This window comes from Apium graveolens, chromosome 9 (assembly GCF_009905375.1).
Source record: "Apium graveolens cultivar Ventura chromosome 9, ASM990537v1, whole genome shotgun sequence".
Lineage (NCBI taxonomy): Eukaryota > Viridiplantae > Streptophyta > Magnoliopsida > Apiales > Apiaceae > Apium > Apium graveolens.
Window position 1 is genome coordinate 39,475,339 of NC_133655.1, and position 18,297 is coordinate 39,493,635.

General features: G+C 34.9%; 1 protein-coding gene across 3 annotated transcripts; it reads right to left on the reverse strand.

The window, feature by feature from the left end:
* Positions 1 to 5,728: 5,728 nt before the first annotated feature.
* On the reverse strand, positions 5,729 to 12,452 carry LOC141686630 (agamous-like MADS-box protein AGL65). Of its 3 annotated transcripts, XM_074491665.1 has the most exons (13): positions 12,350 to 12,452; positions 11,786 to 12,221; positions 11,227 to 11,412; positions 10,068 to 10,127; positions 9,761 to 9,779; positions 9,607 to 9,671; positions 9,483 to 9,498; positions 9,297 to 9,358; positions 7,987 to 8,083; positions 7,675 to 7,722; positions 7,439 to 7,566; positions 6,841 to 7,204; positions 5,736 to 6,543 (listed from the first exon to the last, which is right to left on the reverse strand). In XM_074491665.1, exons 3-13 carry the CDS (start codon positions 11,409 to 11,411, stop codon positions 6,535 to 6,537), a joined length of 1,053 nt encoding a protein of 350 aa, XP_074347766.1. In that variant the 5' UTR covers position 11,412; positions 11,786 to 12,221; positions 12,350 to 12,452; the 3' UTR covers positions 5,736 to 6,534. The 3 variants fall into 3 exon arrangements, with proteins under 3 accessions (XP_074347768.1, XP_074347767.1, XP_074347766.1); XM_074491667.1 differs by lacking the exon at positions 12,350 to 12,452 and having other exon boundaries at positions 5,729 to 6,539; positions 11,786 to 12,290; XM_074491666.1 differs by lacking the exons at positions 11,786 to 12,221; positions 12,350 to 12,452 and adding an exon at positions 11,515 to 11,730 and having other exon boundaries at positions 5,734 to 6,543.
* Positions 12,453 to 18,297: the final 5,845 nt, after the last annotated feature.

Sequence of the window (18,297 nt, forward strand, 5' to 3'; positions counted from 1 at the left end):
GGCAAAAGTGAGTGAGAGGAGTCCCACCTTAGATAGTGAAGGTGAGGGTGTGAGGGTGGGGAGCCAAGGGGAGCCCTTGATGCAAAAAGAGAGAGAGAAATTGAGAGAAATGCAGGTACAGGAGAAATAAGGATGGACATCATTGCTAGTGAGTCAATGAATGCCAATGATGCAGACATAGAGAAACTATCTCAGCATAATCAAGCTGTTATAGGTTCCATCTCTTTGGATGCTAAGACATTTACTCATCATGTTCCATCATATCAAATTTTGGCTGGACAGGGCAATGAAAATACAGAAAGAATGATGAACTTGGTGCACACCACCCAATCAATGCAAAGAGCTAAGGATGCCATCACAGCTATGCCACCTAGAGCTGATGATAATATTGACTATGGGACTAGGGAATCTGCTGATTTCTTTGGAGGTGATGCTGAAAATGAGGAGCTCATGAACATAGGGGGAGAAGCAGGCACCATCTCTAGATCTGGCCTTCCTTCATGGGCATTCTCCAAGGACTGTGATCTTCAACATTTCAAGGTCACTCTCATTCATCAAATCCGGGAAATATATAATGCTATTCAATCTACAACAGATGTAGGCACTAGGCAGCTCTTACAGGAACATCTAAATTCTCTGGAATTGCATCAAATCCAAAGCTTCCAACACAACTAGGATATCACTTCTATCAAGACAGAGATCAATTAGTAAAGAAGGATATTTCTGAAAGATTAGATGCCAAACTTCCAGAAGCCACAATGATTGATATTAAAAGACAGCTAAGGAAGAACACTGATCTTGCAACCAAGGTGGATTCCTTGGATAAAAGAATGACTAATATGGAAGCCTCTCTAACAGCTATACATCTACATCAAGTACAACAAACAAACTTGTTTCAAAAGCTAGTGGCAGCATAAACTTCTTCCTCTACTCTACTTGCTGATAATAAAAAGGGGGAGAAAGAAAGCTCTATTGTCTCAATCAGTCAAGAGGAATCAAGGAGTGAGAGGGAGCAGAAAGTGCTAAACATCTAAGTCAGCAAAGTGATTGTGCCAACAATTGTTTTCCCAAAGCCACCAGTTATGGACAACATTGACATCATAAATCTGGCAGCAACAAAACTAAACACAGATGACAAACTGCTAAAGATTGATGTAGCAGCAGCTGAGAAGGAGTTGAAAGAAAAATGGAGAAAGATAGATGTAGAAATTCAACAAAAGTTTGGGCCAATTCAGAAGCCAGACAAAATATTCATTCATCACTCTCAAGCCAAGAACATTTATGTGAATGAAATGAGTATGAATTATCTTGAAAAAGGCCAAACATCTTGCATGAAATCTCCAAAAGCAGATTTCATCATGAAGCCTAAAAGAAACTACTTAAAGTTCTCAGATAAGAATCCTATGAATACTGTGTATGAGACACCTAGGCCAGATGAGAAGAAGCTGTTGGCTAGGTCAATTGCCTTCTACAAAGATCCAGCTGATTCAGCACTCAAAATAAGATTAGCCAAAATTTACAGAAATGGTAAGGAAATTTGTGTGGTGGCTGGACACCCCAAGTTTGTGGAAGCTAAGAAGAAAGAGAAAGAAAGAATCAGGCAAGAAAAGAAGCAAGTTGCTCTGGATGCTAAAAAGCTTAAACAAAAGAAGAAGCAAGCTGTTATCTTGGCCAACTGTAATTGCTGAACCTAAGGATCAGAAAGTGCAAGAAAAACCATAACAGAAAAGAAGATTCAGATACAAGCTCCATTCCAAGAGAAAATTGGACTTTAATGATGAAGAAATGAAAGACAATATTCCTAAAAAGTCCACAACTACAACTCAAACATCAAAACCCTCGGTGGAATTTGAAGCAATCAAGGTGGTGGATCCAATTAGAAATATTCATGGTGAGCCCATAATTCCAAAGGATAAGCCAGTAGACTGGGATAGTTTGCCCATTCCTGAGCTAAACTTTCCTATCTACAAGACAAAGAAGATAAAGACAAGAGCTAGCAAGAAAGTGAAACCAGTGATTCTCAAATCCAAGACCCTAGTCAAATCTTAATCCACAGTCAACAAAGGAGATATGTTGTACATCTGTGATATCAAAGAGTTTTCTGACATTAACCTCTACTTAGATGAATTGGAAGAAGTTAGAGGAATTGATGCTCACAGACATCTCCCTGAAAGACTGGTATTCAAACACAAGGGAGGAAAATAGATCATATGGCCACTTCACAAGATCCTTCTAGAAAGCCAATATGTTCTAATAAAGATCTACTCATCATTCAAAAAGAACTTTGGGTACCATGTTACTGCTAGAAGATTACTTCTAAAGAAGATCGAGGAGCTGAGGAGTAATAGAGCCAAAGATGCACTTCCAAAAACTCTATCTATTCCCTTCACAGGAAAGAGAGTGCATTTGAGGCCTTATTGGTTGATGGAATTCAGGGATGAAAAGGGAGTTAGAAGATTTTTCAGATTAGAAGACCAGTTGAGTATCTCTAGCAATGAGACTCTATTGAAAATGCAAGAAATGCTAGATCTCTCAGGAGCTGATGAACTTGAATTCCACAGACAACTCCAAAACCAGATAGAAGAGAACAACGGGAGGCTTGGGAAGAAACCTAGACAATCAAGGAAATAGACTTATCTGCTCAGACTAGAGGAGCACCTTGATAATGATTGTGAGCTATTCTTTGTATACTTTGCATTGTTCAATTTTCAGTAAATTTTGCAGCACTTATCAGTTTTATCTACTATTTTCAATCTGTATTCTTAGAAGTGTTTTATTATTATCAAGTTTCTCTTAATTTATGGCTACAATTCCAGTAGACATAAATTGGGGGAGATTGTTAGGAATATTTTGTGAACTTGATGATAAATTATATAAAATACCTTAGTAGATTTAACTTAGTGAATTTTGTAGCACTCGACGGATGATCAAATATAGTCCCGACAGATGATTCAATATCGTCCAAACGGGCGATGACTTGGAATCCATCGAGTGAGTAGCTTATGTAATAATAAGTTGTGTAGCATATTTCTGCAAACAACTTTATGTAGATTCTGTAGGAGCTTATGAAGCATGTTGACTACTAGTAGATATGCAGAATAGGTTGATTAATTGTAAATATGAAATGTCTTGTAATTCTGCATAAGTGAAATGGAGTCAAGTGTCAAATAGCTACCCGACGGATGATCAACAAAGCTACCTGACGGATGATCAACAAAGCTACCCGACAGATGATCAACAAGCTACCCGACGGATAACAAGCATGTACCCGACGGATGATCAATTCAAATATCTGTTGACAGTGACAACAAGCGGTGGGTGTTTGCAAAAGGAATGTGGCAGCCTGTTTAGCAGGAAATTGAGAACAAAGAAGTATTACCATTTATATGCAAGTTATGAAGATTTTTAAAGATGCTGGAATAGAGTAATGAAGCAGCATGGAGTTAGACTTGATAGGTTTTGTTTTATTATCATGTCTTATTACCATGTAAACTTGGTGATATATAAACCAAGTGTAGCTAGTAAAACAAACAACTAAGCAAACACATTTGGAAGAGAAATAGAAAAAGATGTACTTGTCAAGAATTTCTCTGTAATTTGTTTGTTCGACTTGTAAAGCAGCTGTGAGCCATTTTGAGCTTCACAGAGTTCTCAAATCGATATATATATATATATATATATATATATATATATAGTGGATACATTCAATTCCACCAGAAAGTTTTAAAGACTTGTGTTTCTATTACTTTGTGTTTGATTTACTTAATTCTTTATTCCGCACTTTGCAAATCAAAACACTTATATATATATTGAGTTTGAACATTTTTATAAATCTCAAAAAGAGGCCAGAATTACATTCAACCCCCCTTCTGTAATTCTTGTTGTATTGTTATGGAATAACAAAATTCACCATTGAGTTATTAAAAGAAGGATCTCTTACAGATTTCAAACCTGTGGTTACTTCATTGCCCTTAAATGTCAAGCTCCAAGCTGATGAAAGAGAGATTTTTTCTGATCATTCCCATTACAGATGTTTAGTTGGCAAGCTTAATTTCCTTACTCATACTCGTCCGGACTTGGCTTATAGTGTACAACACTTAAGTCAGTTTTTAAAGCTTCCCCGCCTGCCGCATTATCAAGTTTTACTTCATGTTCTCAGATATAGAGCTTCTACACCTGGACAGGGTATACTTTTAAAGGCCAATGATCATTTAACTCTCCAAACTCTCTTTGATTCCGACTGGGGCGCTTGTCTTGATACTAGACGTTCTATTTCTGGCTATGTTTTACTTCTTGGTAATTCCCCAGTCAGTTGGAAAACAAAGAAACAAAGTGTTTATTTCTAAAAGTTCTTCTGAAGCTGAGTGTCGTTCTATGTCTGCAGCTGCTTCCGAAGTAACTTGGTTGGTACGACTACTTGAAGAACTAGGCCTCACCAACTTCAAACTTGTGACTCTTTATTGTGACAACCAAAGTGCCATTCATATTGCTCGCAATCCTGTTCATCACGAACGTATGAAATACATTGAAATCAACATTCATTTTACTCGTGATAAAGTCTTAGAAGGTCTGTTGCAGATTACTAATCTTCCTACTTTTTCTCAGCTAGCTGATATCTTTACAAAGATCCTGCCTTCTGGACAGTTCAACACACTATTGCACAAACTTGGCATGACTTCCGGGATGCCTCGTTTGACGGGGGGATGTTGATATATGTGACATTACTGATACATCACCACGACAGGAGGCTGACATCAATCAAATCATAGCTATCAACTAGGCTAATTCACAGCTTTCACGTGGCTAATTGAAGTAACAGAATAATAGAATGAGCACCTGAGAAGCATATAGATTACTAATATAAAAGAATAGAAATTCTCATATAGCAGTTAGTTGTTTTTCTTATCTTCTTCGTTAAGAAATGTAAAACAGTCAATCTTTAACTAGTAATCAGTACCTTCAAAAGCTTCTTGTAGATGAATTTTAATGGAGTTCATGTTGATTGATTCTATATTGTAACAATTCCCTTCTCCTATTTTTTGGGTTTTGAGCATCTGATAATTTTGGGTTCGAAATCCTCCTCAGTTAAATGTACACTTAGAAGTTAAGTGTACACTTAGAAAGATAGCTAAGGATATATGGTGTAAAATCTTAGGGGAAGCAATGCCATAATCTGATTTGCACTACGGTCAGCGCGGAATTGCTTCTTAGTAGTTATTTCTTAATATGCTAATATAATTTGCAGTACAGTGAATGCTATTTGTAACAGATATGTCTGCGTTCATGTTACTGATTTTTTAGGTGGACATTACAGTAACGAAGTTTGAATTGTATTTCGAGATAACATTATAATCCTAATGTCGATTAAGCCAGCTTTTAACAATGACGGTGATAGCCAACATGATATCAAATTATGTTTTAGGATAACATATAGCCTTAATATCGGTAAAGCCAATTTTTAACAATGATATGCGATAGCTAACATAGTATTATTTATTTCTTTTACTTCTGTCAAAAAAAAATTGTGCCAAAATGGGCCATAACCCTATTACATAGAAGGAGAAGGCTCATTTATCCCAATCCAATAAAATTATACAACTAATTAAGACACCAATGTCCTAGTATGCAAATAGAATTTAAACTTAATAAACTGATATTGAAAGGAAAATAAATAAAATCACTGAGTAGAGTAAAGATTAGATTAACGAGGCTATAAATGGATACCTGGATGCTAGATTAGCTTCACCTATCTATCTGATTGCAACTACTTTGGTTTTGAAAACTCAATTTTTGATATAAAATGCTCATTAATAATTGCAGGGATGGTGTTCTAACTTCTAAGTATTCCGTTCTGCTGCAGGCTGCAGTTTGATTGTTCTCTGTTGCAGGCTCCGTCTCAAATATATGATTGCAAGGCATTTACTGGAACCACTTGCATTGGCTAGCATGATCCGATAACTATTCTTGATACACATCAATGAGGAAAATCTAGCTCGAGTATCAAAAATTAATCAATGTTATAAATAAAATCTTTGATAGATATGTAAAAGGATGAGCAATAAAAATCTGGAGCTTCCTACTGATTCAGCATGAATAGTTTATATTTTTTGTGCAGTTTTTCGCACAATGTAGGTTCAATAGAAAACCAGTACCTCCATGCCATCCCAAAAATATGTAACTTTACTACTTTAGTGCATCTGAACAAGATATTAAACATAATTTACTTTTTTCCCTTTCTTTTCCATGTATATATATTTTACTGTCTAGTTTACAGCTGCAGTAAATGAAATTGCACACCAGCAGTTACTAGCAAGTGAACAACTAAACAAGGGCTAGTTAATCTCATCATATCTTAAGCCCTTGATTTCATACATTTTTTATAATGTTTTAGCTACGTATATGTATTACAGCACCTTTAGATATCGTAAAGTTTGTTATAACCTTCCAGGATAATCACATCAATCACTGCAAAGTCCAAGTGAAAGAAGCTGTGCCAATGTTGCCGATGAGTTAGCATGAACAGATTTTCATTACCTAATCTGGCTGCAACAAGAAAAAACAAGTTCACAGAGAAATTAGAAAAGATCAGCAGCCACTTGCCGAATTAACATATGACAGTCAGTTACAGAAGATATCAACAAGGTGGGATTATGCCTCGATTATAAGTATAACCTTTCTGATTTTCTGTTGCAGTAGAAGTGTACATGCACTGTATCGAGCATGTCATCTTACTAAATAATCACAACTCCGTACAATTAGAATAGACTCACACACACAAAAGTAAATAAGTAATAATATTACCGATTATCACGAATTACGACTTGTTATGCGAATGCTTACCTTTGAGTATGAGCTCTCGCTAAACATGGGAACAACTTGAGATCCAGATTCAGGGATCCAATTTTGATGCATATGGTTGTAGTTAGGACTAAGAAGTTGATAACTATTATTCATGTGATAATTCACAGGATTTGCTTGCAAGTTTGCTTCTGTGCCAACATAAGGTTTCCCCACAGCTGGCAAATCCAGATTGCTATAAGGATGAAAAGGATATTGTTCACTGAGGTGCAGCTTCAAGCAATCTGTAGTACTTGTTTCATTAACAGAACTTTCTTGTCTTGTATGATCGATTTCTGCTTCTTTGCCAGTCTCCAACAAACCTGAATAGCTCGGAAGTGAAATGTCTCTGGAACACACTGTATCCCTGAAGGAGAAAAATATCGCCCAATTTATTACAGAACCGTTGAGGGCATAGATTGTCATTCCGCATTGTAGTAAAAGTTTTATAGGATCCTAATGAAAATTTTCCTACTCTCTTTCCTTAAAACTTAAATAAGGGGGACCATGGAATGGGTAACACAACACAGATGGACATGTATATATTTTTTTAAAGGAACATAATCAATTATTTAGAGATAATATGTAGGAAGCCCCTCACCTTGTCTGCAAGTAATTTGGCTCTGCAGGCAGTATTACTTGGTGATTCTCATTAGTTGGTAACCACGACAAGTGTTGGGATTCTTGCATAGCACCAATCACCAGAGACGAATTCATCCCATTCTGGTACTGAAAGGAAACAATTCGAAAATTAGACACAAGTGATGCATAGTGTCTACATCATGCAGAGAGACAAAGAGAAATCTAACTTAATTGAAGTATGGAACTTTACTTTACCTCGTCATCGCAATCTAGCGGAAATAGCTGGTTAGACTCCAAATTTTCCTGCCAAATATAATTACATCAGACATGTTTAAATTTTACAAGAGATTACAATGTCAAATAGCAATATCATCAACTCCAAATACATGTGTTACGACTTGTGCGGAAAGCATCACAAGTATTTACAGCCTAAGCATATAAATAGTCAGTCATCTACATTACTTGGTCATAGTAACATAAATGTTTTACTTAAACTCTGGGTTTAAAAAGAAAGCAGAACATTTGTCGCCGTCCATGTTGTTTAGTGCCCCGCTTAATATATCATACCTTATGTATACGAATTTGGCTAAGTGACTGACTCAGTGATTCCTCCATCTGCCTAAGATGTTCAATATTATCGATCTCATCTGGATTACTCCAGTGGCTGAAGCACATATCAACAACAGAAAGTAAGGAAATAAATTTAATCTTTGAACATAAAAAAGAATATCAGTTTGAGCTTGTTAGAGCTTCTAACTTAGAAGTCATCTGAAATCTAAATGGTATGTTTACTAACAAGTACAGTACTCCCTCTACTCAGGGACAGAACAAGATATTTTCATTGCCGGGGACAAGATCATACACCCCGAAATTTCATTTGTGAGGAGAGTTGAATCCATGACTCTTTTGGATGCACTTCAAACATTCAACCATTGAACATAAGGACTCTCCACTCTCCAGTTCTGATTATAGCTTAGATATACATAAAATTCAAGGATTGGGGCACAAAAGAACTGTCCGCTAATAAATATAGGTCAAATGTACATATTTGATATCTATTAAGGGACATCTGTTCTACGACACTAAAAGAATAATCCACAAACAAGAACTGCTGGCTTGAATTGAGCCGGCAGCCTTATGGATAGAGGTGCAGCATCCCAAAACAGGGTGGAGGCAATTTCCCCCACTGCCCCCACCCTACATCCATCCCAGCAGCTCTACCTTAATATCATTCGTTGTAGTATCATTTTTAGGACGTCCCAAAATAAATGTTCTCTGTTTACAATACTTAAGTTATTTTTTACCACAATACCATCACAATCTTTGTACCACAATCTCTTTTCAAAATGAGCAACTTACATTTAGAAAGGTGTGGTAGAAGAATAAAAGAAGTTTTGAGAGAGTTTTGCACACATGGTTATAGGTAGGAACTAAGGAGGGAAGAAGCGAGGAGAGAGGAGAGCCCCTGAGAACCATCTTATAAGTTTTTCAATTAATAGAACAATAATAAAATTACTTGATCCTCACAGCGGAATGCAGACACTCTTCACTACTTACCGTATTAACTTCTGCAAGAAAAACCAAAGAGGATATATCCATTTAAATGAGGAGTTCTAGCTACAGACCGAAGTTGTCTACTATTGGTGTACAATAACAGAATGGTAGAATGGTCAATTTGGATGTTTGAGGAAGAATGTAAAGCAGAAATGCCGTTCTGTAATAGCCAGTCAATACCAAATCTAAATAAGTAATCATGAACAATAATTCCTCACAGAATATATATTAATATTAACTTGAACATTATTACGTGCTACTCAATCAGTTGCAGAACCACATCAAATGAATGCAAGTACAGAACTGAAACTTCTTATTTGAACCTTAGTCTTTTATGCACGTCGGCCACTTGAGCTCGCAACATATTTACGTGGCTGCTCATTTCCTATAACCAAGATATGACAAAAGAACACGTTATTCACCATAATAGTTTGTAATACAACTCCTAACAGAAATTGTAACTATAAGCATTTAGATTAGGAAATTTAGTGATGTATGGTGCAGACTACCTCAACCGATTGATTACTGCAAAAAGAGGAGGGATAAAATGGGGTTAGATAATTCATAAAGATGATAATGTATCACAATTTAGAATATAGAAAAGAGTGGGAAGAATAATCATCTGTCAAATACCTTGAACACAAGAACTCATCAATATTTATATCATGATCAAGCTTCTTAAAAGTCTTCCTCAAAACCTGCATTCTCAAAACACCAGTAAAATACAATCTTTACCAATGAAAACAAAGGATATGAAAGACATATATTAGTCGTGAAGTTACCATACCTCCAGGCTCTCCAGTTTCCTGTTTGGATCAATAGTAAATTCTTAGATAAAATGCTCTACATAGCACATTAAAAACCTATGTTACTCAGACTCGGCTAGAAGTGTCCGACATGGACATGTGTCCAAGTATCGGACTCAGAAACATTTTGGAAAACATGCATGTTTTTGTTCTAAACTAAGTGTCGAAGTCCGAGTGTCCATGTCCGCGTGTCAAGTGTCCGACATGGGTACTCGAAGCTAAAATGAAGAGTCCGAGTAACATAATTAAAAACAAAAATTTAAAGTTCTAAAGTGAGAATCTTTGTACCTTTTTGCCCTTTCTTGAGATGTTAGTTGAGCGAATCTCGCAATCACGTCCTCGATATTGCTGAAACAAAAACGAAACACATTGTCAATCAAGATTGACCTCAATGTCTGCCAAAAATGAGTTCTGGCTCTACATAATGATGATAATAGTAAAAAGATGATCCAAGTGAACACTGGGAAACCTCAACTTAATACTCACTGCATTTGCATGATTTTCTGCTCTGCGAAATCAGGCTGTTGGAAAAATCACTGCCCTATTTTAAACTTAGGACTTTTCACTCTTCTATTAAAATATGACACTAAAATATCTTCCATAAAATAAATTTTGTACTTGCATTGTTTATATTCCTTTCATTTTCCCAAAAAGAAGACGATGAAAAATAATTTAACTTAAAATTTAAAACAAATGGAATTAGTAGGGTGATCAGATTTAGGTCAGATCACACGATCCACCCAAACCAATTAGACATAAACGCTCCAAACAGTAACCAATATTTCCGAAGTGAAGATTCGAAAAAACTGTCGATTAAGGTTCAATCCGATTTAACTCCAACCCAATCATTGCTACTCTGACCCTCATATGTATATATTTATTAATATAATAGAGGTTTTTTCACTAATAATGCTATACAGATTTTAGTTTAATTGTTTTTATTTAAGCTTTTTATGGCTTTGCTTTAGGAACTGCACCAAGATATTCTATTTTGTGCAGAATTATAACGTATTCTCTTGAGAAAAGTGGAAGCTGGACACCAGGGGTTTGATTTTTATATTTTATGATCTACATGGCTAAGCTAAGCAGCTAGCACAAACTTGTTATGATTCAGTGTAGAAAATGACTTAATTAAACTAATTCATGTAGTCACTGTTATTAGCACAGCTCCCTGTGACATGAAAATATTTATAGTCTGTGGATGCTCTCTTTTAGGAACATACAGCACTTGTGTTAGGATGATATTAAAAATCCTCTTACTTTCTTTGTTATAGACAATTAAGTAGATTTATTTAAATTTATAATGTCTTTGCATATGTATTGTTATGTTAGTCTCAAACCGAGCAACCAGCTCAAACGAATCGATTAAAGAACGATCCATGCCTATCTAACCCAAACCATTCAGCAATGTTAATTATAAAATAATTTTATATAAACATAATAAAACCTGCGAGCTCCGGTAAACATAGTGGGCTTTCCAGTTGGAGAGAACATAAGAAGGACAATATCAATGTCGCATAATATTGACAGTTCTTTAGCTTTCTTCAAGATTCCGCCTCTGCGTTTTGAATATGTGACCTGACGGTTGCTAGTATTCTCTAATCTCTTAATCTTAAGCTTGACCCTCCCCATCCTACAAAAAGATTAGTACAAACGCACACATTTGTCGAGTCATATTTCCATTGGCACATGAGATAAACTAAAAAGAAAATAATAAATACCAATCCATTCTCACCTTCAACCTCAAACATATAAAACAATACCGACTGAAATTCCTACATAAAAATGCTACACGTCCCAAAACATTTATAAAATGGAGGAGGAAACATGGTACAGCGTGCCATGAAAAATAATGATCTTGTGAATTTTACTGGACATCAACAATTTATCAAGTCATTATTTGGTATGCCATTTTGTAAATAATTTTAACTCGAGCATTCAAATGAAAAAATGCAGAAACATGGGTGAATCAGGAATCATGTGAAATGAGAAATAAAAAAAAATACCTGGAGGATATGAACCTTGAATATTGCTCAGTGTTGTGCACCCATCAACAAAGAATTAGGAAAAGGCTAATTAGTTGGAATTACATCAGGATAAGAAAAAATAGGAAAACCCTATATTGATCTTCACAACCCAAACATTACACAATTATATATCATCTCGAAAAACATCATAAAACAACATAAATGGAGGAGGTGTAACAAAGGATCCATATATAGAATAGAGATATAATAAAATGGTAAAAAGGAATGCAAATCATTAGTTAATCTTTTCTTTAATAATAAAAAAAAGGTAAGAATACAAATGGTGATTTAACAAGAAGAAATCTGTGAATTAAAAACGTACAAAAGAGATTAAAAAAAATGATGAAGACAACTTACGAGAAAATGCAGGAGCTTGAAAGAAGCGGGAGAACCGGGTGGTGAGTCTACAAACAAACTATACATACAAATGTAGATAAATGTAATTTATCAAGTCAACAATATTAAACCGAAGCATTACAATGGATTGCATGCAAAAAAAAAAAAAGAAGCAAGAACGGAGGGAGGAATATAGAAGTTGATAACCAGACAATGATCGGTCATTCCAAACCAACAAAGCAACGTGAGTTCCTGCGGTAGGGTTATAACTGTCATTTACCCCATCCAACAACTCGATCAGCTTATTTGTCATATGATCATATCAAACTCCCAATTTATTTATTTTCAAGAAATTAAAGCTCTCATTAGCTTATTTGTCATTTTACATTAGATTTGAGTCAAGTAAAATTCTAAATTAGTGATAAAAAGTAAGAAAAATAATGGATATTTAATGTGAGTTTAGTGTACAAAAGTAGTGAATATAATTGATTTGTATATTAGAAATTTTAAGTATGATTAAAAATTTTAATTATTTAAAAAGGAAGTGTAAGGAAATAGACGGGGTAGTATCGGTATACTTGTATTTATAATTTATAATTATACAAAATATTCCAATGCTCACAGATTAATTGAAATTTAAATTACTAAAATTTGATTCTGCACCTTAGACTCAACTTATATCACTAAAACTGATAAACAAAACAAAGTGAAAATTGCAGTAAAACAATCTTTAAAATTCTTGGGGACAGAAAAGTAAATTACTTTATCGAAATAATTATTATGTCATTAAAAGAACACATTTTTACTTATTATTCATTACTTTAGACAATTATTTATATATAATTTGAAGTATATTTTAGATTTGTTAGAAAATATTTTGTGCTTATGCCTTACTGACCGTCCATTGTGATTTTGACCAGATACCTACAATTACTTATTAGGGGAACACACAAGTATAGAACCAAACAAACAATGCAAACACACACTCAATTTATGACGCGGAAAAAACCCATGTCCCAACTTGTATCCCAACTTGTATTATTAATCAAAATAATTATCAATAATACAATCAATCTCACCAAACGGTATTCACTCAAGCGATACTTAAGTCAAACAATACTCAAGCATACATCAAAACAATAATATGACTATGTATATATAGCCATCACAAACTTAGCCAACAAGACATACCTAATCTGATTACAATAATAATTGTCTACCCATACAATTATTACTCATTCTCATTATAATAATAATTGTCAACACATACAATTATTACCCAACTCAATTATGATAATAATTGTCAACCCATACAATTATTACTCAATCCAATTATGTATTATATCACCAATCTCATACTACCTATTGGGTTTAACCCCAACAATCCTCCCCTTCAACCCAATATGATTTCATGCACAACCGAATTAACGGTCACCATCAAGCCATCGACGTCGATCGCCCAATACCTCCCCTCGAACAATAACCCCTCCTTCTACTACAAAAAGATTTCTCTTATCTTTTCAACTTTTGAGTATCCCTAAATCTCCTTTAGTGACTTTCAACATACTGTTCTTCATCATAACAGTATATCCCAAATCAACTAATTTACCCAACGAAATTAGATTTTAATTTAACTCCGTTATGTATCTTACTTGAGTTAACTTCTGAACACGACCGTTGTGACGTTTCATTGTTACCTCACCAATGCCAGCAACCTTTACCGTTTTGCCGTTCGGTAAAGTTACAATCTTTCCCTCACACTTTTTGTAGGACGAGAACCACTCCCTCCTACCACATATGTGATGAGAACATCCCGAGTCAAGCACCCATTCTTCTTTTGATCCCTTCTCTTCTTGAACCAAAAGAACATCTTCATCATCTTCTACAAGCGAAACACTACCCCCTCGATTTTTCTTCAACTCTCTCAAGTCTTCTCTTGCCTTTGGACACATAAATTGTATATGACCCAATTCCTCACAATAAAAATACCTGATATTAGGGATATGTTTCTTAGCATACTTCTTTTCTGTGTCACGTGCACGTACCACAAATGCACTTCCATCAGATGTGTCACTCGATCCTTGTTTCATCAATGTTTCGGCCTCTTGAAGAACAGCATTAGTCTCATCCAAATCTAACTTCGTTTTCCCAACCAATAAAGAAGTCATCACAGTATTATACTTCTTCGGTAGAGACACTAGTAGTAGAACAGCTTTGTCCTCATCCTTTAATTTTTTATCCAAATTATTTAGCTGGTTGATTAAGCCATTAAAACGATTCAGATGATTTCTTAAATCTCCGTCTTCTTCCATCTTGAGCCCGAACAAGTCTTTCTTGAGAAACAGCTTGTTGGCCAAAGACTTTGAGTGATAAATCTTCGTTAACTTCTCCCACAAATTTTTAGGATTGTCCTCTTCAAGAACATCATACTTGATTTCCGGTGCAAGGGCCAACCGGATCGTTGATACCGCACGTAACTTCATGTCTCCCCACTTTGTATCATCAACTTCAGTAGGCTTCTTCCCTCCGATAATCACATATAACCCTCGTTAAATTAATAGATCTTTTATTATGCTTTGCCACAAGGTAAAATTGTTTCTTCCATTAAACAATTCAATCTCAAATCCCCCAACCTTCTCCAACATGAACCTTGGCTCTTGATACAAATTGTTAGGGGGAACACACACAAGTATGGAATCAAAAAAACAAGATCACATAGGATGAAACCATAACCAACCACGTTTATTTATTGCACTTTACATATATATACGCATATGATGAATGTATGTATAGAGTAGTTTATAAAGATGCATGCTTAATTGGATTAAGGATGTACGTATTAGATACGATACCCATGCCATGCTTTCTAAACAAGATAAAATCTGTAACGATTCAAGATTTTAAAATTAACAAACGATTATTAGATTCTCGTGTTTATGAAACACAGAATAAAATACAAATTTTCTTTGTTTCTGACATGGGGCGATTTTGTCAAAAGCCAGTTCATTGAACTTGTAAGGTTATGGGTTTTAAGCGAGACTGCTGTGACTCCCTCACTACCTGGAAATCAAACCATTGACGAATATTGATTTGAAGTATTTTATTCAAGGAAAAATTGGGAATCTCTTTATGATGGGATCATGATCGTTTTAAAATTAACAAAACCCTAAAGTTAATATTAAGTTGATCGGATGCCTTCCAATAAGTCTAATGCGTTAACCCTAGATCGATAAGGAGTGGGTTCGCCAAAGCGAAGTACTCCCATCTATCGTGGGAGATGTGTTGAAGTATATTGATTCTTTTGACTATTGGGTTTGACTTAACTAAGTTACCACAACAGGATTGTGAACTTAGAGGCATAGAGTTTGGCGAGATTTATTATATAAATATGAACAAATGTTGTTCCACCAAGCTATCCAAAAGTTATATAGTTGATATAATTGACAAATGTTGTCTATCTAAATAATCATGTTTTAGGAGAAAAGCCAAAGTTGACCTAACACGTGGTGAAATATGGATCTTGGCTCACTAGAAAGGATATAGAAGATATTTTTTCGAATTAATAGTTAGGGCTATTGATTTGATAAAAATAGTGGGAGATATATATTGTGAATATATATATATATATGAATAATCACTTGAACATAATTTAATGATCATATGTAGACTAAGTCATTTTATGCACTTTAATATTGTAGATATCAAATGACAAATAACACAAATAACTTCTTTATGTAATAGTCCTTGAGAAGGACAAGCTAACATGAAATAATTTCCTCGATTGACATGGGAACTTGAGGATTGTCCTCGGGTTCAAGGATGTCACTCAAACCTGTTAGATATTTTTGTGATATCATGTATAATATGATTTATGTCTAGTTTTCAGATCTTAACAAACAGGACAAATCAGTACTTAACTGGAAATCAGTACTTATACTGAAGTCAGGACTTAAGATATCAGAACTTAAGTTATCAGAACTTAAGTTATCAGAACTTAAGTTATCAGGAGATATTTATCAGGAGATAATATCAGGACTTAAGGAGACTTTCAGATAAGGCAGTCGGCTGATTGAAATGAAAGAAGATCAAGACAAACGCAAGAAGAAATATGCATGAAGAAAGAATTCTATGAAGAATAGAATACTTTGAAGAAAAGATAACTGATTGATATATTTTAGGAAGCAGAATTATATTCAATTTCAATTAGAAGATTATCTTGTAACTGTGTAGTATATAAACACAGGCCTATGGTTTACATTATACGTGTTATCATTATTGAAGTTATTATTCATTGTAACCCTAGCAGCTCTCGTGATAATTTGTTCATCACTGAGAGAGGACAGTTCCATATTGTAACAGAGTTTATTGTGTTGAATAAAATCTGTGTTCTGTTACTTGTGTTCTTTAATTCGATTTGATTGTAGTAAACACTGTATTCAACCCCCTTCTACAGTGTGTGTGACCTAACAAGTGGTATCAGAGCAGTCTGTTAACACACAAGCAGTTTAAGATCCAAAAACAATCATGTCTGAAGAAGAACAAACTCCAACCAAGCCCACCAAAACTGAAAAACACCCAAAGACTCAAATCCATAATCGATATGAGACAATTAGAGTTCCCATACTGATCTGAATATCCCATATGGAAGGTGATGATGTCTATGTTTCTGGAAGCTACAGATCCAGAATACCTTGATAGAATCAATGAAGGACCACACAAGCCAACCAAGCTCTCTGTTGTAGTTGCAGGTGAACCAGTAAAGTCTGTACCAAAGGAGAAAAGTGATTACACTGCTGAAGATATCTCTTCTATTGCTAAGGATGCAAAGGTACGACACTTGCTGCATAGTGCCATTGATAATGTCATGTCAAACAGGGTAATCAACTGCAAAACTGCAAAAGAGATATGGGATGCCTTGGAAACAAGATGTCAGGAAACTGATTCAATTAAGAAGAACAGGAGGACTACACTCACTCAAGATTATGAGCACTTTGACTCAAAGCCTGATGAGTCTTTAACTGGTTTATATGACAAATTTGTCAAACTCTTGAATGATTTGTCACTAGTTGACAAGGAATATGATCTTGAAGATTCAAGTCTTAAATTCCTGTTAGCTCTTCCTGAAAGTTGGGATTTAAAGGCCACCACTATAAGAGACAACTATAATCTTGATGAAACAACTCTTGATGAAATTTATGGGATGCTCAAGACTCATGAACTTGAAATGGAATAAAGAAGCAAGAGGAATGGAAGAAAGTCGAGGACAGTTGCTCTTAAGGATGAAAGGCATATGTTAAGCCTATTTTTTTATTCGAGGATTTAACTCAACTCAAATAAGAATGTAATAAGTAAATAGTGGATCTATCATCGGAGAGATCTCACAAAGTAACATATGTCAAAGGGTTAAGAAACATTGTTCATCTACAGACTTGAAGATTCACTGGAAGAAGCTCAAGTAATTGATCAAGCCTCAGTGATATAAATCAAGATTGTAGATTTAACCAAGTGACAGAGATCTCGTCAGGGTATCAATTAATTACAGGAATTTAATCTGAAGAAAATCAAGACTTGGAGAAACATCACAGAAGTTAGTCATTCATGAACCAGACAGTACATCGAGTGTCAACATTCAAGTGGTGAAATGGATTCAGTGATTTTCAGAAGATTGACAGAAGAGTGGTTGTTGTTCAAGAGTAGTATTAATTCTCTATTAATTAATTAAGTCATTTATATTAATTAAGAAAATAAATTAAATCTGCAAAGATTAATTTATTGATTAATTGAATTAATTGGTTAATTAATTTTGAATTGATATTATGCATTTTTCAGAAATGATTTTTGATTTATATTCAAAAAGAAAATCAGCAAAACAGATTTGAACTGGTATGACAATTGGATTGTCATACCGAAAGTCCTACCAAGTCTTTCTGGATAGTTCTATCAAGTCATTCTATTGTCCTACCGATAGTCTTTCCAAGTCAAGTAATTGTCCTACCGAAAGTTCTACCAGTTCAAAGGATTGTCTTGCTAGTTCATTTTGGATTGTCTTGCTAGTTCATTTTGGATTGTCTTGCCGAATGTCATGCTGATTCAATTCGAGTGATCTGTTTACTTAAACAAACAGAAGCAGATCATTTTGTCAACACAATTGAATA